The sequence below is a fragment of the Camelina sativa genome, chromosome 12 (genome assembly GCF_000633955.1).
Source record: "Camelina sativa cultivar DH55 chromosome 12, Cs, whole genome shotgun sequence".
In the NCBI taxonomy this organism is placed as follows: domain Eukaryota; kingdom Viridiplantae; phylum Streptophyta; class Magnoliopsida; order Brassicales; family Brassicaceae; genus Camelina; species Camelina sativa.
In genome coordinates, this window is record NC_025696.1 from 654,641 (window position 1) to 676,372 (window position 21,732).

The 21,732-nt window shown below is 36.8% G+C and overlaps 8 protein-coding genes across 9 annotated transcripts; 1 reads left to right on the forward strand and 7 right to left on the reverse strand.

The window, feature by feature from the left end:
- On the reverse strand, nucleotides 839-1,379 carry LOC104733083 (alkane hydroxylase MAH1-like). Its single transcript, XM_010452694.2, has one exon. It carries the CDS (start codon nucleotides 1,313-1,315, stop codon nucleotides 905-907), a length of 411 nt encoding a protein of 136 aa, XP_010450996.1. The 5' UTR covers nucleotides 1,316-1,379; the 3' UTR covers nucleotides 839-904.
- Nucleotides 2,811-4,495, reverse strand: LOC104729263 (alkane hydroxylase MAH1-like). The gene has a single exon (XM_010448195.2). The coding sequence runs from the start codon at nucleotides 4,443-4,445 to the stop codon at nucleotides 2,877-2,879; it is 1,569 nt and encodes a 522-aa protein (XP_010446497.1). The 5' UTR covers nucleotides 4,446-4,495; the 3' UTR covers nucleotides 2,811-2,876.
- On the reverse strand, nucleotides 4,827-6,603 carry LOC104729264 (alkane hydroxylase MAH1-like). The gene has a single exon (XM_010448196.2). It carries the CDS (start codon nucleotides 6,487-6,489, stop codon nucleotides 4,960-4,962), a length of 1,530 nt encoding a protein of 509 aa, XP_010446498.1. The 5' UTR covers nucleotides 6,490-6,603; the 3' UTR covers nucleotides 4,827-4,959.
- LOC104729265 (developmentally-regulated G-protein 3) lies at nucleotides 7,284-10,591 on the reverse strand. Its single transcript, XM_010448197.2, has 10 exons — nucleotides 10,346-10,591; nucleotides 10,126-10,179; nucleotides 9,550-9,726; nucleotides 9,216-9,287; nucleotides 8,853-8,912; nucleotides 8,665-8,774; nucleotides 8,278-8,577; nucleotides 8,003-8,194; nucleotides 7,843-7,894; nucleotides 7,284-7,647 (listed from the first exon to the last, which is right to left on the reverse strand). Exons 1-10 carry the CDS (start codon nucleotides 10,385-10,387, stop codon nucleotides 7,597-7,599), a joined length of 1,110 nt encoding a protein of 369 aa, XP_010446499.1. The 5' UTR covers nucleotides 10,388-10,591; the 3' UTR covers nucleotides 7,284-7,596.
- Nucleotides 11,762-14,771, reverse strand: LOC104729267 (pentatricopeptide repeat-containing protein At4g39530-like). Its single transcript, XM_010448198.2, has one exon. The coding sequence runs from the start codon at nucleotides 14,728-14,730 to the stop codon at nucleotides 12,220-12,222; it is 2,511 nt and encodes an 836-aa protein (XP_010446500.1). The 5' UTR covers nucleotides 14,731-14,771; the 3' UTR covers nucleotides 11,762-12,219.
- LOC104729268 (shikimate kinase 2, chloroplastic) lies at nucleotides 15,300-17,767 on the forward strand. Of its 2 annotated transcripts, none has more exons than XM_010448199.2 (11): nucleotides 15,300-15,450; nucleotides 15,721-15,919; nucleotides 16,036-16,091; nucleotides 16,218-16,281; nucleotides 16,372-16,444; nucleotides 16,524-16,611; nucleotides 16,761-16,846; nucleotides 16,934-17,066; nucleotides 17,143-17,221; nucleotides 17,309-17,373; nucleotides 17,467-17,767. In XM_010448199.2, the coding sequence occupies exons 1-11, from the start codon at nucleotides 15,316-15,318 to the stop codon at nucleotides 17,530-17,532; spliced, it is 1,044 nt and encodes a 347-aa protein (XP_010446501.1). In that variant the 5' UTR covers nucleotides 15,300-15,315; the 3' UTR covers nucleotides 17,533-17,767. The 2 variants fall into 2 exon arrangements, with proteins under 2 accessions (XP_010446501.1, XP_010446502.1); XM_010448200.2 differs by having other exon boundaries at nucleotides 16,227-16,281.
- On the reverse strand, nucleotides 17,828-19,257 carry LOC104729269 (F-box/kelch-repeat protein At4g39550-like). Its single transcript, XM_010448202.1, has one exon. The coding sequence runs from the start codon at nucleotides 19,201-19,203 to the stop codon at nucleotides 18,019-18,021; it is 1,185 nt and encodes a 394-aa protein (XP_010446504.1). The 5' UTR covers nucleotides 19,204-19,257; the 3' UTR covers nucleotides 17,828-18,018.
- LOC104729270 (F-box/kelch-repeat protein At4g39560-like) lies at nucleotides 19,485-20,851 on the reverse strand. The gene has a single exon (XM_010448203.2). The coding sequence runs from the start codon at nucleotides 20,805-20,807 to the stop codon at nucleotides 19,638-19,640; it is 1,170 nt and encodes a 389-aa protein (XP_010446505.1). The 5' UTR covers nucleotides 20,808-20,851; the 3' UTR covers nucleotides 19,485-19,637.

Below are 21,732 nucleotides of genomic sequence, written 5' to 3' on the forward strand. Positions count from 1 at the left end.
CCATACATCTTTTTCTTTTCTTTCTCCAGTTTTGTAAAATAAATCTACGATAGAAATATATTATCCCATTTTTAATAAAAAGGAAGTACACAACATAGTTTTTGTAGACTTTATATTTTAAATAAATGGTTACAAATAGATTATAGATAGGTTATAGATTAATCCATATATTAATATTAATAGTTACACTTAAATATTAGGGATATACCAAATTAATAATTGATATATTAATAGTAACAAATAAAATTATGGATATTCCAAACTGTATTTTTGGAAGATTTTAGTCATATATCACGTTGTTTCCAAAGATCTTTAAACACAATATTACAAATTTATTTTCCACATATTTTATCGATAGACCACAACGTTAACCAAAGATAGATTACGAAATTGATATATTGATTGGTTACAAGTTAAGTAGTGGGTTACAAGATAGATTACGAAATAAAATTTAACCAAGGTTATAACACGGATACTTATCTAGAATCATTAACAATATAAAACTTATAAAATATGTGTTTTTTTCAAGCCTTCATATTTAGCATATGATTTTATTACATAATATTTTATCAAAAAAAAACTTTTTAAAACAATAATATAAATTATATTTTATATAAAAAATATAATATAAATAAAATGAATTTCAACCCGTGCTTAAGCACGGGTCTTAATCTAGTAATAATACATAAACATGCATATATATTTATTTCATCAATCATATAAGAAACATGTAACATCTGTATATAGAAAAAGAAACTCAATCATTTTAAAATATAAAATTATATATAAAAATAAATAAGTTATTGTCCCGTGGTGTACCACGGGTTAAATCCTAGTATATATTTATTTCATCAATCATATAAGAAACATGATTTAATCTATCTCGTTATTACAAGCTGATTGATTAGCATCTATTCTTAACTGTGACGTTAAGCCCATTCTTCATACGAAGAATAACACCAGGGTATGGCTCAATCTTCTGTTCCTTTAGGACCTCAATGTCATAGTCTTGTAATATCTCCAAAACCACCGTTTTCAACTGGATCATAGATATATGCTTACCAAGACAAGCTCTTGGTCCGGCATTAAATGAAAAGAACTTGTAAGAAGACTCATGTCTTAATCCTCCGGTTTCGGAAACCCATCTCTCTGGTTTGAACTCTGCTGCGTCTTCTCCCCAAATCGCTCTCATCCTCCCCATCGCATAGAGAAAGATAATGATCGTTGAGTCTGCATCCACTTTATGCCCACTTGGAAGAAAATCTGGTTTGATTGCTGACTTGCGCTGGAACGGAATTGGTGGGTAAAGCCTCATTGATTCTAACAATGCGCCATGTAAATACACCAATTTGTTCAGCTCTGCGGGGTCATGAGACGGTCTCTCCAGACCACTTCCGACANCACTGATTCCTTCGTTGGCGGAAAAACTGATACATCTGTTCTTTTTTTTTTTACATGTCACAAAAATACTAGACATTAATAAATATGAGTCAATCTTTTTAATTCAGACTGTTTTCTCTTGTCTTTCTTTTTATTTTAGTGAGGAAGAAATATGCATCTAATTATGATACAATATATTAATGTTAGTTACCTTGTGACGAGTGGGTAGGGAGAAGAGAGAAAAGGACACAAGAAACCAAAAATATTGCAGCAACCTTCATCTTTTGTTTCTCTTTTGACTATGTTTTTTTCGTTAAAAATTGTATGTAATGGTTTCAGCAGTTGTACATTGATATATAGCTATTTTGCAACTTCTTTGCATCTTATGTTTTTTGGAAATAGAATGAAAACTGTTTGACCAAAATTATATATATCTATTTTTGTCATTTTACTGAATATTTAAAAGTCATGGGAGTTACTCCGTTTTATGGTATATAATATTTATTCCAAAGAAGTGTATTGCTTAAAATTAGGAAGGCATTTTATAAATAGCAAGACAACTCCTCTCTGTTTAGTTCACATATTTATAAAACCATACATCTTTTTCTTTTCTTTCTCCAGTTTTGTAAAATAAATCTACGATAGAAATATATTATCCCATTTTTAATAAAAAGGAAGTACACAACATAGTTTTTGTAGACTTTATATTTTAAATAAATGGTTACAAATAGATTATAGATAGGTTATAGATTAATCCATATATTAATATTAATAGTTACACTTAAATATTAGGGATATACCAAATTAATAATTGATATATTAATAGTAACAAATAAAATTATGGATATTCCAAACTGTATTTTTGGAAGATTTTAGTCATATATCACGTTGTTTCCAAAGATCTTTAAACACAATATTACAAATTTATTTTCCACATATTTTATCGATAGACCACAACGTTAACCAAAGATAGATTACGAAATTGATATATTGATTGGTTACAAGTTAAGTAGTGGGTTACAAGATAGATTACGAAATAAAATTTAACCAAGGTTATAACACGGATACTTATCTAGAATCATTAACAATATAAAACTTATAAAATATGTGTTTTTTTCAAGCCTTCATATTTAGCATATGATTTTATTACATAATATTTTATCAAAAAAAAACTTTTTAAAACAATAATATAAATTATATTTTATATAAAAAATATAATATAAATAAAATGAATTTCAACCCGTGCTTAAGCACGGGTCTTAATCTAGTAATAATACATAAACATGCATATATATTTATTTCATCAATCATATAAGAAACATGTAACATCTGTATATAGAAAAAGAAACTCAATCATTTTAAAATATAAAATTATATATAAAAATAAATAAGTTATTGTCCCGTGGTGTACCACGGGTTAAATCCTAGTATATATTTATTTCATCAATCATATAAGAAACATGATTTAATCTATCTCGTTATTACAAGCTGATTGATTAGCATCTATTCTTAACTGTGACGTTAAGCCCATTCTTCATACGAAGAATAACACCAGGGTATGGCTCAATCTTCTGTTCCTTTAGGACCTCAATGTCATAGTCTTGTAATATCTCCAAAACCACCGTTTTCAACTGGATCATAGATATATGCTTACCAAGACAAGCTCTTGGTCCGGCATTAAATGAAAAGAACTTGTAAGAAGACTCATGTCTTAATCCTCCGGTTTCGGAAACCCATCTCTCTGGTTTGAACTCTGCTGCGTCTTCTCCCCAAATCGCTCTCATCCTCCCCATCGCATAGAGAAAGATAATGATCGTTGAGTCTGCATCCACTTTATGCCCACTTGGAAGAAAATCTGGTTTGATTGCTGACTTGCGCTGGAACGGAATTGGTGGGTAAAGCCTCATTGATTCTAACAATGCGCCATGTAAATACACCAATTTGTTCAGCTCTGCGGGGTCATGAGACGGTCTCTCCAGACCACTTCCGACAAATCTTGGTAGATTTGTGTTGATCTCTTGGTGAATCTTAGCCACCACTCTAGGGTTTTCAGACAGAAGCCAGAAGAACCAAGTGAGTGAGGATGCAATAGTATCTCTCCCCGCAACAATGAAACCCAATATGACATCTCTGAGGAATCTATCATCAATAGGGTCCAAGAGTTCGTACTTGGTTACATCAAGCTTCATGAAGAACGTTAAAACATCCTCTGCTTCTCCATTTTTATCGGAATGATCATGATGAAACCCTTTTCGTATTTCATTTCTCTTAGCCGATATGTATTTTTCAGACATACGTTCAAAGGTGGCATCAGCTTCTCTCAGCTTCTTCTCTTGTCCCAATCCCATCCGGTATTGCAGCTTCCATATGAATCTTGGTATAAGATGCCTATACAAGATCGTTACTTCAACATCTCTGAGAGCTTTCATGAACTCATCCTCTGGCATTTCAATGGAGAGAGATTGAGGATCAGAGCCGGTAACTGTAACTAGGGTTGTATCGAACATGAATCTCTGGAACACATCCTGCAAGTCGAAGACCGTCCCTTCCTCTGCAAAACGACTAAAAAGAGGCAAAAGTCCGTCTTTGAGTTTATTTCTCGTGGTGTTTATTGCAAAGTTTTGGAACCCTTGACGATGGACCATGGCTTGATAACACTTCTTCAGTTCATTCCATCGCTCCGCGTCTACGTTCATTATCCCGTCTCCGTAAACATCAAAAATCTCTTGGAACTTTGGACCTTTGAGGTAGTTGGAGAAGTTTGAGCTCATTATATGACGAATATTAGATGGATCAACCGTGACTAATATATCCATTTCAGTGAACCATGGTCCTTTGAATGGGAACGTCAGGTTGGAGTTCTCGAGAACCTCCACGCCGTCATAGATCCGGTTCATTCTCACAAGCAGACCCGGAAACATCCCAAGAACCGGCCAGTTCCAGGGGTAGCTTTGTAAGGTTTTCTTGATGAGGAAGTAATAAAAGGGTTTCTTGATGAGAAAGTATGAGAATATGAGAAAACAGAGGAAAGCAATGAATGCTTCAAAGAAGCCGATCGAAGCCATTTGATTTTGGATAGAGAAGGAGAAAACGAATGAGCTTGATTTATGCAAAAATGATAGATAACACATAAACAAGATGAGCTAGGTCTCAAGTCCTCTGTTTCACAAGTAAGTGTATCTAAATAAGTAAGAGAGTTATCTTACAATTCACATCAAAGATGTCTGGAAACAGAGCGTATATATGTATTTTTAAAGAGTAGGAATTTAATGGCGAGGCGTCTCCTATAAACACGGATCACATTAATATCATCCAGCGCAAAACATCATCATTGAGTAGTTTCCTCGATTAACAAGTAACTGAATCAAAGGGATTACTTGATGAGGATGTAACTTAGATGATCAATCAAATATTTTCTCACCAGGGAATATTTGATCAACTATAAAAATTAAAAAATGTACTTCATTTCATTAATACGAAGACTTTATTATAAATCATTCACTTCAGCCCACAATAATTTGGTGGTAGATTTTATTCAGTCCAACGGGAAAAAGGATTAAGGCATTATACATATGAATATCAAGCTGAACATCTTTTAGTAATTGTGACTTTAAGCCCATGCTTCATATGCAACATAAGACCAGATTCTGGCTCAACCTTTTGTCCTTTGATTACCTTAATATCATAGTTTTGCAATATCTCCACAACTAGAGTCTTCATTAGAGTCATAGCTATTTGCTTACCAGGACAAGTTCTCGGACCGGCGTTAAACGATAAGAACTTGAAGGAAGGTGAATGTCTCAACCCTCCGGTCCCAGAAATCCATCTCTCTGGCTTGAACTCTGTTGCATCTTCTCCCCAAACCGCTCTCATCCTTCCCAACCCGTAAAGATAGATTATGATGACTGAGTTAGCATCTACCTTATGCCCACTTGGAAGCAAATCTGCTTTTATAGGAGACTTGCGTTGGAAGACAACCGGTGGATAGAGCCTCATTGATTCATACAACGCCGCATGTAAATAGACCAACTTGTCTAAGTTATCTAGGACATTACTTCCAGTTTTTGAAAGATTTTTGTCGATGATCTCTTTACGAATCTTTGTTACAACTTGAGGGTTTTGAGAGAGAAGCCAGAATAACCAAGACAGAGCAGAAGCCATTGTGTCTCTCCCAGCTAGGTTGAAAGCCAAGATGGTGTCTCTGAGGAACTTATCCTCACTCGGTTTCAAGAGCTCGTACTTGGTTGTATCAAGCTTTATGTGAGATGACAAAAGATCCTCACTTTCACCATCTGAGTGATGATGAGCAATCCCTTTTGATCTTATCTCTTCTCTCTTAGCTGATATGTACTTCGCAGAAACGCGATCAAAAGTGGCATCAGCTTTGGTCATCCTCTTCTCTTGTCCAAGCCCGAACAGGTTTTGCAGCTTCCACAAGAACTTTGGTTTAATGTGCCTATAAAAAATCCCTTCTCCAAGATCGTCAAGAGCTTTAGCATATTCGACTTCAGGCATTTCAATGGAGAGAGATTTAGGATCACACCCGGTAACAAGAAAAAAAGTTGTATCGAAAGTGAATCTTTTAAACACTTCTTGCAAGTCCACGACCTTCTCTTCCTCGCAGCACTGATCCAAAAGAGGAACAAGACCGTCGTAGAGTTTACGCCTCGTTGTACTCATTGATAGCTTTTGAAAGCCTTGATGGTTAAGCATGTATTGAGCAGCTTTTCTTTGATTCTTCCATAGCTCCCCGTCCGAACTGAAGATCATTTCTCCAAAAACATCAAAGACTTCTTTAAAGTCGGCTCCCTTGGTATAGTTGGAGAAGTTTGAGCTCAATATGTAGTGAATGTTAGCTGGATCAACTGTGAACAACATATCCATTCCAGTGAACCACGGTCCCGTAAATAGAAAGGTTAAGTCGGCGCTTTCAAAAATCTCCACACCGAAGTCGTAGATGCGATGGAGCTCCAGCAGGAAGCCTGGAAACATCCCGAGAACTGGCCAGCTCCGAAAAGCATGATCTTTACGTTTTTTGAAGAACAAGCAACGGAACAAGACAAGGCAAATAATTGCTATGGAAACGTCAAGTAAGCTTATAGAAGCCATCACAGAAGGTTAGGAGATTGATCTTACAGACACAATATGGTGATGGTTCCTTTTTTGAGTGTTCAAGGAACTTGATTATATACACGCACTATAAAGCACGATGGTTAAATGCAACCAACTTTAACCTTACAGTTATCAAACTTATCAAGTTACAATTTTACTGTTTTAGAGTAACTAAACTTTAACCTTTAAGAATTCAAAAGTAGAGTTTCAATGCGTACAATTTTAGTTTTTACCTCGATGGACAGGATTCGGGAAAAAAAATAGTTAGCCAAAAGGTAAAACAAATTATGAAATATAATGAAACGTTGTACATACTACTGAAAACGTTGGTTACAATAAAATCAAGAAAAGGAAACATGTTTATATCTAAAAAGTAATAATAACAGCTGTCGTAACTGTTAAATCTGACCTAATTTCAAAAAAAAAAAAAAGTTAAATCTGACCCGCTCTGCAATCATAAAATACGTTGATGTCCTTGGCTAACTACTAACCACACAGATGGCTGAGACGAATTGATGGGAGATCACAAAAAGGGTCCACTAATCTTACAATTTCAGACATTAAAGGACAAACAACTTTTAGAGAGGATAGACAAATCAAGGTCGTGCAATCAGAATTCACTGGTCCCAGTCACTGCCACAGCAATGAAGGTCGTTCTCGTTCTAGTAGTTTTCCAAATCTCAACTTCTTGTTAATGTCGTTAAATCTTCTTAATCAATCAACAGTACAAGTAATTCTAATCTTTAAATTAACATTTAATGACAAAACAACTAATTAAGAGATGATAATACTAATAATAAGACCTGGTCACTTCAATGAAGAATTTTTTTTAAAAAAAAAAACAAAGAGAAAATCTACCTAATAGTACTACTAGGCAAACACAATAATATGAGGGGGTTCCGACAACATCTATCACATGCTATTACTTGGAAACGGATATAACCAAAAAAAGTCTCCAAAAAAGACAAAAAAGGGTGCAGACACAGAGACAGGATTCCGTCTCTGTCTGATACATTAAAAAGGATAAGCTGAGGAGTAAACCAACCAATAGAAGATCTCATTATGGCTACTTTGGTTGCTCTCTTGACTTCTCTGGAAAAAAAATCATATCTTTTTCACGATCTGAACAACATCCTCATCCTCGAGCTCATGTTCCTGAGGTGTGTTTCCCATACATAAATACCATGTCAAGACAGCAATAGTTAGTCAGGGATATTGTAATGATATTAAAGAATTTACCCAAGAATATTTCAGTCAAGGGATATTGTAACTATTGCAAGGCCCATCCCAAGAGTCTATAGTAACTATGAAAATCTTGGCAATTTTTGCTTAATTTGCAACAAAACTAACCTTTCCAACTCTCTGTGGCTTGTGTTTCGCACTTGAACCCCAAACCAAAGCGCTGCATCGTGAGATCATAAGTTAAGTACGTACTCATGAGCAATGATGCTCTTGAGCAAGAAACCATTTAAAAGAGAAACAGAACAATGATAAGCTTTCAGTTACTTACTACTTGAATTGTTTAAGCATGTCTTTGTGAATCCGGACGCAAAAGTCCTCTACTGTTCTCTTCTTGGAAGATAAGATAACCGGATCATCATAATCTGGATTCATTGCCTTCGGTTTTGTGTAGATTCGAGTTAAATCCAAGTATTCCCATATCTTATCCAGAAGACCGTCAAGATTCCACTCCAGATGCGCACTGCATGATTATTATATCTCAATGAGGGGAAAAAATAATAATCTAAATGTCAATCCTCCTGCCTGTAATTTAACAACATTTACCTGATAGGACAGTAATGAGGAAGTTTGTCCAAAATTTCAAGCTCCTCTAGTGTGATTTGATCGATCTTGTTGACAGCGTAGATACAGGGCATATATATCCGACTTCCCTCGATGACGTCAATGAGGTCATCAGCAGTTGCATCGTAGCGCAGGGTGATGTCAGCGTTGTGCATCCTGTACTCACCGCAAATCGCCTTGACAGTGTCGAGGTCAAGGTGTGTGCAAGTGACTGTAGAAGTTAGATTGATACCACCTTTGTCTTTTTTCCTAAACGTCAAATTTGGTGGTTCCTTGTTCAACCTAAATAGCATCAGTACACGATTGAGTCAGACTGCCTTACCAGAAACTATTACGGTGTATGAAGGTTGTTATATAAGCAATTTATACCTTATTCCAAATCCTTCGAGCTCTTTTTCAATGAGACGCTTGTGAGTAATTGGCTTTATGGCATCGAGAACGATTAAGATGCAGTTGCATGTCCTAGCAGTACTTATAACCTGGAAACAGTAAAGTGTCAAATATGATAAAAAAAGGGTCAAATTATGAAATACTCAAGAGATTTATACACGACTTACCTGTCGTCCTCTACCTTTTCCGTCTTTAGCACCCTCAATAATACCGGGAAGATCTAATAACTGCAAGCCCATTACATTAAAGGGGACATAGAAAAGAGTATTAGCATTAACGTCCAATAAATAAATTACATGTCGTTCTGAGCTTAATCTAAGCACCAAGAAGTCATTCAAGCAAAATACATGTCAATTATATAAGTGAGACTCGAAAAACGAGAATTACAGGTTAGGACATGGCATATAAAAAGGCAAGGATTTCATTGTGTTTCACAAATTACCAAGACATAGGAAACAATTGGACAATCAAGAATTATCTCTCCAACAAACAACACATTAACAACAGACGCATAGATGTAGATACCATACCTGGATTTTAGCTCCACGATATGTAATAACACCAGGAATGCATGTCAAAGTCGTGAACTCATAAGAAGCAACCTGAAAAAACATAGTGCATGTACCCTCAGAAAAATAGAGTATCAGCCAAACATACAGACCTAGTTCCAAGATTTATGTTTCATCTATATCCAAGACAAGACTATCACCCGTTCAGTCTTGCCTCATAAGTGATATTGCACATGAATTTGGTCAAAAAGAACTTAGAAATAGGATGACTTGGATACGTGGTAAGTTTCAAAAACTCCAATTACAACAAGAAAAAAAAAAGGAAGTTCAATATTCTTAATAAATAACTACAAACCTCGGAAAAAGTTCCAGTCAGCTTGTTCAAGAGCGTTGATTTTCCAACAGAAGGAAACCCAACAAGTCCAACTCGAGAATCTCCACTTTTAGTCACATCAAAACCTTCACCAGCACCACCACCAGCACCTTTGGTAGGTGGTGCAAGAAGGTCCCTCCGTAGCTTAGCAAGTTTGGCCTACAAAACGGACCAATCAAATTAAAAGAGAAGCTACTAATGGTGCGGGAAAAAGCAACAACTTCTACAATCGATATGGAATGATATTTCCTGCCTGCTTGCCTACTAGTAGTTAGCTTTCATGAAACAATTTGGGAAGCTCATATGATTTCAACCAGGAGTTACAATATTCAGCAAATTGTTTGATAAAAAGGAAATTCACAAGAGATCATGTCCGTAGATAATAATTCATCCTTGTGCTTATTTCATGATTTGGGAGCTTATACGATTTCAACCAGGAGTTACAATATTCATCAAAAACACCTAAACTATTCAATCTCACTCCCACTCTCAAAGATACAAAAAACGATTCCAAAAGCTAAGCAACAACAAAATTCTCAGCTATGTGAAAAAATTTACCTTTAACAAACCCAGATGATGAGAAGTAGCTTTATTCTTCTGTGTTTTGGCCATCTGCGACATAAACACAAAAAAATAACCTCGTACTTGTGAGTCATACAGATTATAAAAACAATTAATCATTTCTTTGATTCAAAACTAACTAAGAATAAGAAATATATCGGATTTACAGTTCTATGAATCCAAATATTGAATAATCAGAGGAGGATTGAAAGATTACCTCATCTTCAATTTCTTTGATCTTCTGCATAATGGTCGACATGGTTGCACAGTCAAAGCAGAGAGAGAGAGAGAGCGCTCACGGAGACAACTTCAAGGTAGAGAGGTTAAACGGGAGTAGTGAAAGGAAGAAGGACACCGGAATCTGAGGTAAAAAAAAGTGACGACGGACGAGAAAGAACCAGAGGTGATGATGATTCCCGAGGGTTTTCGTTTCTCCCACCTGATTACGACAAAACCAAAACTTGAACAGAACTGTCTAGAACTCGGCCTGATCCAACAACTTCTTGGGCCTATATAACAACAACTACATGTCCAATTTGGTTTCCGGTTTAAAAAAAAATTGGAACAGATTGAGGATTTAGTTTGATTTAAATAATAATACTGTTTTGAATTGGTTTATCGGTTTAGCTGAATTCTAAAATCGGGTTCACCAAATTCTATTTTCTTTTTCTTGGTCAACATTACAACTTCTCCCTCAAACCGGTTTAGGTGATAAGAAGCAACTGACAACCGAACCGGGGTAAAGTTGCCTCTTTGCTAGCTCTGTTATCTTTGAGCTCTTCTTCTCGAGATTGCATTTGCTTTCGTATCATTTACTTTCTAGGTTGACGCATCCCAAAGGTTGTTTCTTTTTTCAGTTTTTGTTTATTATTTCGATAAGATGGCGATCAATCTGACGGCAGGAGCAGTTGAGAAACTTGCTAATGGAGAGGCGAGGTCCCAACTACAAATGATGCCGGTGCTGTGTGTGTTGAGATCGACGTTTAATGTCGTTAAGAGACGTGAAACAGCTGAGTTGTGGTTAACAGACGGGCAGGGGCATGAGATACGGACATTACTTATGGGCAAGCGCATGATAAGCTGGATGCAATCTAGGAATATTGAATCCGATAGTATTATTCAGCTCGTTGAATTCAACACTGCCGATGGAGATTCTCCGAATCAAAAGTAAATCAAAAGTAAATTTACATGCTCTTCCGGCATGTCATTTCAACTTTTGCATGTCATGTCTTCCCACCTGCACACGTCAATTTTATTTATTGTGTATTTTTGTCATGATTATTATCTTTTATCTAATGAGTTCCTATAACCTTTTATATTAGCTTTTAAGCTTTTTATAACTTTTTTTATTAGAGCATCTCTATGCTGTCAAAATGTCTTATCGATTTATTAGAGACATTTAAGTGAGATCTTTTTATTAGAGATCTTTTTATCGATTTATAACTTTTTTTTATAACTTTTTATCGATTTATTAGAGACATTTAAGTGAGATTTTTTTATTAGAGATCTTTTTATCGATTTATAACTTTTTTTATTAGAGCATCACTTAAACGACATCAAAATGTTTTATTAGAGATCTTTTTATAAGATGTTTATAAGCTTTTTAATATTATGTCATTAAACGACCGTGGAGTTTAATGGGTCTATAGACGGTTTAAATTAAAGAAGTTAAACCGCCGTTAAATTAAGAGACGTAAATTAAGCACCCGATAGCCGACTATTCTTGCCTACCTGCTTTTTTTTTTTGGTGTCCTTTGGTTTTACTTAATGCTCTCTTTATCTTTTTTTTTTGTAGTTGTTGTTCCAAGGTGTTTCCTTCCTTCCAATCTTTTTACTTTCTAGGCCGCTTCACTGTGTAGTCTTGATTGTAAGCTGTTTACATCCGCTTCTTTTACCACCCTTACTTAGTCTCACCTCCAGCAACTCCATCAACATAGAGATTTAACTCTTTCTTCAATGATCCAATCAGCTTGATACCTCTTTATGATCACTGATATCGATTCTGGACAACTCTAGCTGCATTGGTCTTTAACCAAACAGACTCAATCACTCAATAGAAAATCTGAAAAGGAATTCTTGTATAGTAGTTAGCTAACTAGCCCCTTTGATCTGTACACGCAAATCGTCTAATACTTCGTAAATCTGATTAGCCTTGAGGTGAGATTTATCCTTGGACAAAAAGATGTTCACCTCGTTATCAATCAAAATCCAACTACGTCCAGGTTCTTTCACAACACCTTCAAACTTCATTCTTTCTCTTACCTTCTTTGCTTCACTCCACATACCCTTCGACGCATATATATTAGAAAGCAACGTAAACGATCCACTATCCTTTGGATCAGACAAAATAGCCATTTCAGCAGCATGTTCAGCTAATTCGACGTTTCCGGCCTTTGCACATCCACTCAGCAAACTCCTCCATACTATAGCAGCTGGTTTTGTCGGCATTTTCTTAATCAACTCCCTTGCCTCGTTCAATCTACCAGCACGGCCTAAAAGAGATACCATACAAACATAGTGTTCAGTTTCTGGTTCAATTCCAAATCGAAGCATTAACTCAAATTGCTTAAGACCATCTTCTACAAGACCAGCATGGCTACAAGCTGACAAAATTCCCACAAAGGTGATGTAGTTAGGCTCTATTCCCTCATTTATCATTTTCTCAAGCATCCGAATAGCTTTTCTGCCTTCTCCATGATTCGAATAAGACGAGATGACAGAGTTCCAACAAACCACATCTCTTGAAGCTGCTGAACCAAAAGCCTTATGAGCGTCTTCGGGACTACCACATTTGGCGTACATATCTAGTAGAGCATTTGTTATATACGCATTACGTTCTAAACCTCTTTTCAGAAGCTGACAATGGAACTCTTGACCCAACTGAAGACTTGCTAGGTTGCCAGCTGCTGTAACCATGTCGGCAAAAGTAAATTCATCGGGTCTTTCTCTTGATAACTGTAATTCCAAAAACAGACTGAGAGCTTCTTCATTCTCTGATTGTTGAATATAACCTGAAAACATTGAATTCCAGATAACAAGATCCTTCTCTTTCATTTCATCAAACACAAGCCTAGAATCCTTGAGACAGTAGCAATTTGAGTAAACATCAATCAAAGCGCTTCCAGCAAATATATTTAAGTTAACCCCATATTTGAACATCAATCCATGAATTTGTTTACTCAGTCCCAAGCTTGTTAAAGAAGCAGATGCACGTAGAAGGCTAACAAAAGTCAATAGGCTAGGTCGAATCAATCTGAACCTCATATTACGAAAGATATCCAATGCTTCCCGTAATTCCCATTGTGTCCCAAGTCTCGAGTAACCTTCAATCATTGCATTAAACAAAACCACGTCATCTGAACCGAAAATATCAAAAACTTTTCTGGCATCGGCCAAACAATCACATTTCGCATACATGTCAATCAAGCTGTTAGTCACATAGCTATCATTGCCAAGATTGGCTTTGATAGTGTAAGCATGAACATGTCTTCCATATTCCAAAGCTTGAATTGAGGCACACGATGTGAGTATGCTAGAGCAAGCATAAATATCCGGCTCCAAACCGAACTTTGCCATACTGGTGAACAATTCCATGGCTTCCTTATGAAGAGAGTTCTGCTTAAAACCAGACAGCAACGTGGTCCATGAAATGACGTTTTTATTCGGCATTCCATCAAAAAGCTTACGAGCAGCTGTAACTCTGCCACACTTCACATAAGAATCTATAAGCACATTCATCAGTGAGGCATCTATCTCATGTCCAAATCTTAATATGTGTGCATGAATCTGCTTCCCCCCTTCAAGAAACGGAAGTATTGAACAGGCACTTAGAACCGTAGAAAGGATATAACCATCTGGAACAACATTACCTTCCATTAGTTGGTAGAAGAGCTGTAACGAAACGTAGCTTCTTCCCATTTTGACACACCCACTGATCATTGTCGTCCAAGTAACTGTAGATTTATCTGGTAAAGCATCAAATACAAGCTTTGCATAATCTATATTACCTTCCTTTAGATAGAAATCAATCAACAAGGTGCCAACATAAACATCCCTATCAAACCCACTCTTTACAAGAAAACTCTGTAATTGAAAAACCATCAAACGACCAGTACCACCATCTAACCCTGAGCAAGCTTGGATAAAACTCGACAAAATATATTCGTTGGGACTGTTTTCCCTACTTCTCCAGAATTGTAAGAAAACAAACAAAGACTCCTCATAAAACCCATGATGGTTACAAGCTGAAACCATGGTAGACCAAGTAATCAAATTTCTCTCGGGCATTTTCTCAAACACCTTACGTGCATAAACCATACCACCAGATTTCGAATACAAATTTAGCAGGATATTGCAAAGATACGTATCTGACCCAAGACCCGAAACAATAACCTGACCATGAACTACATTGTTGTGATAGAGAAGCATAGGATCATCGGACGCACGCAGCTGCAAGAGACGAGCAAAATCGCGCCTTCCTCGGATTCCTATCGTAGAAGGAAAGTCTAGGTTAACAAAGTCCAATAGACCCGAGGCAGAAGAAGAAGAGTAGAAACGTATAGTTCCTTGCAGTTTACGCCAACTCCCATAGCTTCTCATCATACTGACTTACTGAGACTGAAAAAGAGAAGAAGAGCGCGTGCTGCCGCGTAGATCATTGAGAAACATGCTGCCGTTTTTTTGTTATAAGCGAAGAAAGGATGTTGGATCAGATAAATAAAAACGGGAGACAGTCATACTACCAAACATCAAAATGACAGAAATTGGATAGATGAGGGTTGGTTGGATGAACAGTTAGATTTTGATGGGCCTACCTCGTACATATTGGATGGGCCCATTCATTATTTAATTCTAAATTCCACGTCTCACCTACCAAAATTACATTTTTGCCATAGAGATAATTATCCTTTTTCAATCTTTTAAATGTATGAAAACATTAGGAAATAAATTACTACCAATGACCATGAAGGATCATGTGGTACATAAAAAAAACACTCATATAGAAAATTTTGTGAGACTCACAATAATATGGACAAATATCACATATATAAGAAGCAATATCTTATGGTCTTATTCAAATTAAATACATGATAATTGACTAGGCATAAATAAACATAAATATTGGAATTTTCAGTTTTTCACCTACCTCTCTTACATGTATTTCTGTTTAATAATCATCATTATACAATGACCGAGAGAATATTTAAAACACATAAATCTAGTAAAGTAGAGTACTCATTTACGCCAATAAAAAGAGAGAGATTGAGAGAGAGTCTGTGCCTCTCCTCGTGTCTTCTTGCTCCGCCGTTGACAAAAAAAAAGGTGAACCCTTTTATACATTCTCCAGTCTCCGTTTTCATTTGTCTCTGCATTCATTGTTTATACTGAATTTGTATTAGTTATGATAGCCATAAAATTAGTGTGTTTTTATATTTTAAATCCATTTTTGTAAGGAAATGGTTCCATTGATGTTATTTTGGCTTTGAAGATGAGTTCTTGATTCTTTGCAAAGAAAGAAAAATTGCTGAATCCAAAAGATTTTGGCTTTTTTTTTCTTTATAGAGTTTGAATTGTTGTACTGTGCATTTCCAGAATAATATGGAAGTAGCTACTATTCAGAGGTTTCAGTGCTCATCATGGATTGATTTGAGGACTTTTGAAGGGAAGCCTCGTGGTTCTCTGAGGTATTCACTGAGATTTAACGAAGATAAAAGGCTTAAAGTTGTTTCTTTAGCTCTTGACAAGAGAAGGGACCATCGACTAAGATCTGTTTCTGATAACAACTCCTCAGGTTCTTCTCACAAAAAAGCATGAATCTTTCTATATGATTCGGTTGTATCTTGTTTTGATGACACAAGAGATGTGTTTCCTCCATCTTTATTTTTCTTTTAAATTTTTTTGTTGCAGTGTTGGAAACTGGAAGTCTTCTTCATTCTCCATCTGATGAAGAACAGATTTTGAAGGCAAGTTAATACTCTTCTGTGATTTCATCAAGACTTTTCAGTCTTTAGTGAAATGGTTTAGATGTTGTGTGCTATCTCTTCTACCTTTTTCTATCAACGTTTAATGTTGAAAATGGACTATATTAGCTTCTGCAGAGAAAAGCTGAAGAGGTTAAACCATATTTAAATGGACGATCTATTTATCTTGTTGGTCAGTTTCCTTGTCTCTTCCTTAATTTGCGTCTTGTTTTAGCTTCTCATGTATTCTGGTAGTTGAACAATTTCCTCGTGAATTTGTTAGGAATGATGGGTTCCGGGAAGACCACAGTGGGAAAGATTATGGCAGGAGCACTTGGTTATACATTGTTTGATAGGTATATACTTATCTGCCCATTTTCAAGTGTGTCTATTGAGCTTTAGATGAGCTTAAACATTGTTTTGTAAATGTCCCAGTGACACTTTGATCGAGCAAGCGATGAATGGAACTTCTGTAGCTGAGATATTTGAGCATTTCGGTGAGAGTGTTTTCAGAGAAAAAGAGGTTGGTGGTTCTTCCCCTAACATTTCTCTATAGTTGTAGATAGATTGTGTTACCAATAAATCCTGCTGCTAATTCTGCTGTGTTGAATTCTTCTTCGGTGCTTCTTTGATTATTCTTGCTGCTAATTTCACCACATGCTTTCTTTCTAGACCGAGGCACTAAAAAAGCTCTCTTTGACGTATCATCAAGTTGTTGTTTCGACCGGGGGAGGTGCTGTCATAAGACCCATCAATTGGTTCGTTTTCTTCTCAATAGTGATGTATAATGTGAAACTCAGATCATTTGGTAACAATGCCTCTTTATATTACCATTTGGTACACAGGAAGTATATGCATAAAGGTATTAGCATTTGGCTAGATGTTCCTTTAGAAGTCTTAGCGCATAGAATTGCTGCGGTAGGAACTGATTCAAGACCATTATTACATGATGATGAGTCAGAAGACATATACACAGCGGTAGTACTATTATTGTTAAGTTAACACAGGTTAAGCTTTTCTCAGTGGTTTTGATCATTTGTGACTTCTTATATAGGCTTTAAACCGTCTTTCAAAAATTTGGGATGGACGTGGTGAAGCATACAATAATGCCAACGCGAGAGTTTCCTTGGAGAGTATGGTCCTTTCCACTTTTCAGTTTCTGTAGCTTTACACAATCTCAGCCCCTACTGTTTTGTGACTAGTTTACTCGTATTGTTCAGATATTGCATTGAAGCTCGGTTATAAAAGCGTCTCAGATCTTACACCAACTGAAATCGCCATTGAGGTAAGTCTCAGAACGCCTCTGTTCCTATTCAGTTGTGTACATTGGAGTTTGTTTGTTTTGATTAGCTCTAACTGCACAATAATACATCATCAGGCCTTTGAGCACGTTCAGAGCTATTTAGACAACAAAGATGGTATAGCTAGACCCGATGGCCTCTAGTTCCACAATGACATGTGTCCCCGCAAAATCTCATCAAACGTGTTATCAGAGCTTAGTTGTGCCTAGTTTTGAGTGTTGTATATAAATGAATAATAATACTATATTTGATCACATTGTTTTCGTTTCCTCTTGGCCAAAAAAAAAGAAGAGGAAATTTGTATTTTATAATAAGAAGCCCTTGTGCAACAACTTCATCAGCTAGTCATCAAGAAAAGAGAAAGCCAGTTATGTGTAATAGACGACCAAACACTCTTCAATCAAAAGTGTATTTCTTGATTTACTTGTTCTTCCCATGTAAGAAGAGAACTTTCTATTCAACCAAAACAGAGTTACATAGGTCTTTAGCAGCACAAAATAAGCTTAAGCATCAAAGTTTTACAGGTGAAATGATGTCTACGCACCTTAACGCTAAAAACAAAAGACACAGTCATCCAACAAAATGATACAACAATACCAACAACCACCAACCGGTGAATTATACATTCATCAAACGGTAGGGGAGAGAGCATAGACCACTTTATATGACAAGGGAACTGTATGCACTGCGTCATGCCACTCGACCTTCCCCCAAATCTCTTCACCGTCGCGTCTTTCAAGCGCAATCACCGCGCACCAAATCTCCTTCTTCTTACATCCACTGGAAGTCACAATCTTGTCCCAGAAAACAGCCATCTTTCCACCATAATCCGCCATCCTCCCACCATATCTGGCAAACCTAGGCAGTCCTTTCAGACCCTTCAATGTTTTCCAGAGTCTTGCCTTACTGTCATACCAATTAAACTCTCCCTCGTAATAATAGTAAAGAACGTTCTCAACAACGCAATAAGACCACCAAACCCAACCCCCATCCATATCCCATGGCATCCTTCTCCATCTACCTTCCTTGGGGTTGTAAATCAAACCTCTAGAGTTTGCAAATAAGATCTCTCCATCAACCACTGCGCTTTTATGCACACTACAACCACCAATCTCTGCACCAGGGCTCAAGACAGGCTCCCAAGTTTGTCTTTTGGGATCGAAAACCTCCATCCAGTTAGATGCATTGCTGCAGTCTTTGCAGCCTCCTGTCATATATATCTTTCCATCAAGCAAATTGGCCGCTGGATAGTTCCTCTCTACCCGCATGCTTGGACCTTCGCCCCACGTGTGAGACTGACAGTCCAAGATCGAGACGCTAGAGGAATGTCCTACTTCTTGGTCGATGGGTCCGCCAATGTTGTAGATGTTAGAACCAACCGCAACGAGACCTGACCAGTGCACACCACGAGAATGGAGAACTGGGATTACCGCCAAAGCATACCCACTTGACTTCTTCTTCTTCTTCTTCTTCTTCTCGATGAGGTCCTCATCATTGGTTAGAGTTCGATTAGGTTTCAGGCAGAGAGTGAACCACTTAGGGTTAGGGTCATCATCTCCATCTTGTATACACACATAGAGACAAGACTCGGTTCGGTTTAAAGAGGACCGGATCTTGTAAAGCTCCGGTGATGCAATAAGCGAGCGGAAACTCTTGGAGACGAGGGAGAGAGTTGGATAATACAATCTCGGGACTCGTGCTAAGCAGCTCAGTACCAAATCATCGGGAAGTGAAGGATTTGGAGTCGTCGATTGCGGGAGTATAAGCGACGGCTTCTTCTTCTTCCTCCTCCTCTTCTTCTCTGGAGACGACATCGGCGAGAGAGAGAGACGAAATCGCCGTTGATCAACCTCCGGGGTTTTTTTGTTCTGAAGCGCGTGTGCTTAATTCGATTATTAAGAATTAAATTATGGGCCCAATTTAGAAATGGGTACCAAAATCATTTACGTTTTTAGTTTCTTAATGGGCCTTAAATCATAATTTCAACGTAAACTATAGAAACAATTTTAGGGTGAAATGCAACGAAGGAACTTTTGAAGCAAGGAAGCAAAAGCCTTTGCAAATTACAAAGAGTTTTGTAATAACAGATCTTACAAAGTATTCAACCAATGCAGTAAAAAAACTTGTAAGAAAATTTGGTTTATAGTAGTCAGTCTCACAACACGATATGTTCATGCTCCCCGACGCAATCTAAAAACTAATCTTCTTCTAAGCTGCGCCATTCATTCAAGATTCAGAATTGAGTTGATTAATCAAACAGTAGCAGAAAGAGCAGACACGAATTTATATTTCTCGGGGACTGTAAGCACAGCATCAAGCCACTCAACCTTCCCCAAAATCTCTCGACTCCCACGAATCTCTTGACTGCACACCAAATCACCTTATTCTTCTTATAGCCCCAAGAAGGAAGATACTTGTCCCAAAAGATCACCATCTTTCCACCATATTCAGCCATTTTGACTTTGACACCAACATGATCATCAAATTTGGGTAGTCCTATCAAACTCTTCAATTTAAACCAGCTTCCTACCTTAGGGTTGTACCATATGATTCCTTTATCGTAACAATAAAGAACGTTATCTACAACGCAATAACAAAGTGATTCCCATTCTAACTCAAAAGAAGTAAGCACACTTAAGGCTTCCCATCTATCTTCTTTTGGCATGTAAGCGAGACCCGCACATAAACGCGCAAACATAAATATATTTCCATCAATTACTGCGCTCTTGCGTGTATGAGTTACCCATCCATCTACAAGAGGGCACGACACAAGCTCCCAAGTTTGCTTTTTTGAGTCAAAAACCTCGATCCAGTTGGAGGACTTGCACTCTTCTTCACATCCTCCTGCTACGTATATCTTTCCATCAATAACATTGGAAACTGGATAAGACCGCTCCACCAGCATGCTTGGAGCCTCACACCAAGTATGAGACTTGCAGTCCAGGATCGAGACGGTAGACGAAGATTTTGCATCCCCGCCAATGTTGTAGATTTTGGAGCCAACCGCCACGAGATTGGACGAGTGCACAGGAGGAGATTCTAGAGATGGGATTGGAACCAAAAGATTTCTTCCCATTGACTTCTTCTGCTTCTTATGGGTCTGATCCGGTCTCCGGCAGAGGGTGAACCAAGTTGTGTTAAAGTCAGGAGGGAGCTTTAAGCACACATAGAGACAACTCTCGGTGCGGCCTAAGAGTGACCGAGTCTCGTAAAGCTCAGGTGAAGCAATGAGAGATCTAAAGCTCTTGGAGACGAGAGAGAGAATCGGGTAATACACTCTCGAGACGCGTGCGAAGATACTCAATAGCAAATCGTCAGGAAGTGACGAAATCGGGTACGCCTGAGCGGTCAACTTCTCCTTCTCAATCGGTGGCTCTTCGTCGTTCATGGCCACGGAAGATCTAGTTGACAACGACATCGGCAGTACGAAACTCGCCGTTAATCAAACTGTAATCTGATGAAACTCCGTGTGATCGGAGGTATTGTATTCATAAAATATATATAGTGTGATAAGGACAAATTTATATACCTATATCTACGTGGTGACTTGTGATGAAATAATTAGTTATCAGAAATCCTTTTGATTTTATTTTAATGAGCCTCAAAACATAAATTAGGTATTGGTTTAGGATTTAGAAATTTTTTTAATGACTTTATGTTTTTTAGGTATTGGTTTAGGATTTGTTTTTTCTAACATTGTAAAATCTTTCTATTTGATGAAAGAGTTTTTATGACTTTTGTTATGAAGTAAATGATATAAAATCCTAAACCAATAACATAAAATTTGAATTCATTAACAATCTAAGATTCTTTTGTTTTACTTGAATAACATAAAACTTTTAATGACTTTATAAAACTCTTACTCCAATAACACTAGATTTATCAAGATTTTAGATAAATTTTTACAAATCCACAACCAATAACACCAAATTTTTAAAGAGTTTTTAAAAGTCTTGATTGAATAACAACATATTTTACCTAATTTTTAAAGTCATTAAAATTCTTTCTAAATCCTAAACCAATACCTCCCCTTTAATATTGTAAAACACAAGTGTGATTATTCCATCACAAACACATGGCATTAGACTTGTGCATGTAGTGTTACAAAATCTTTGAAATGTTAACATTTGTCATTACCAAAACTACCAAAACTAATGGTTGTGTGACTCATGTGCTTTGTAATCCACCTATAAAGCACACGTCACATGTCTAATAAGATTAAGCCACATCATATTTTATTTTCTATTTTTAAAAAATAACTAAAAAATAATACAACAAAAATGCAAAACATTAGAAAAAAACCTAAATTTTCTTGAGTAACTGTCCTCCATGATCTCTGCAAT

What these genes read in the sequence shown, in the direction of transcription:
- LOC104729270 (XM_010448203.2), bottom strand. Translation starts at nt 20,807, where the DNA reads ATGTCGTTGTCAACTAGATCTTCCGTGGCCATGAACGACGAAGAGCCA.
- LOC104729267 (XM_010448198.2), bottom strand. Translation starts at nt 14,730, where the DNA reads ATGATGAGAAGCTATGGGAGTTGGCGTAAACTGCAAGGAACTATACGT.
- LOC104729265 (XM_010448197.2), bottom strand. Translation starts at nt 10,387, where the DNA reads ATGTCGACCATTATGCAGAAGATCAAAGAAATTGAAGATGAG. An exon ending in ATGCTTAAACAATTCAAGTA is followed by an intron (nt 7,895 to 8,002) that starts GTAAGTAACTGA and finishes CTCACGATGCAG; the next exon opens with CGCTTTGGTTTGGGGTTCAA. An exon ending in AGCCACAGAGAGTTGGAAAG is followed by an intron (nt 7,648 to 7,842) that starts GTTAGTTTTGTT and finishes AACACACCTCAG; the next exon opens with GAACATGAGCTCGAGGATGA.
- LOC104733083 (XM_010452694.2), bottom strand. Translation starts at nt 1,315, where the DNA reads ATGAGGCTTTACCCACCAATTCCGTTCCAGCGCAAGTCAGCAATCAAA.
- LOC104729263 (XM_010448195.2), bottom strand. Translation starts at nt 4,445, where the DNA reads ATGGCTTCGATCGGCTTCTTTGAAGCATTCATTGCTTTCCTCTGTTTT.
- LOC104729268 (XM_010448199.2), top strand. Translation starts at nt 15,316, where the DNA reads ATGACCGAGAGAATATTTAAAACACATAAATCTAGTAAAGTAGAGTAC. An exon ending in CGCCGTTGACAAAAAAAAAG is followed by an intron (nt 15,451 to 15,720) that starts GTGAACCCTTTT and finishes GTGCATTTCCAG; the next exon opens with AATAATATGGAAGTAGCTAC. An exon ending in GGTTATACATTGTTTGATAG is followed by an intron (nt 16,445 to 16,523) that starts GTATATACTTAT and finishes TAAATGTCCCAG; the next exon opens with TGACACTTTGATCGAGCAAG.
- LOC104729264 (XM_010448196.2), bottom strand. Translation starts at nt 6,489, where the DNA reads ATGGCTTCTATAAGCTTACTTGACGTTTCCATAGCAATTATTTGCCTT.
- LOC104729269 (XM_010448202.1), bottom strand. Translation starts at nt 19,203, where the DNA reads ATGTCGTCTCCAGAGAAGAAGAGGAGGAGGAAGAAGAAGAAGCCGTCG.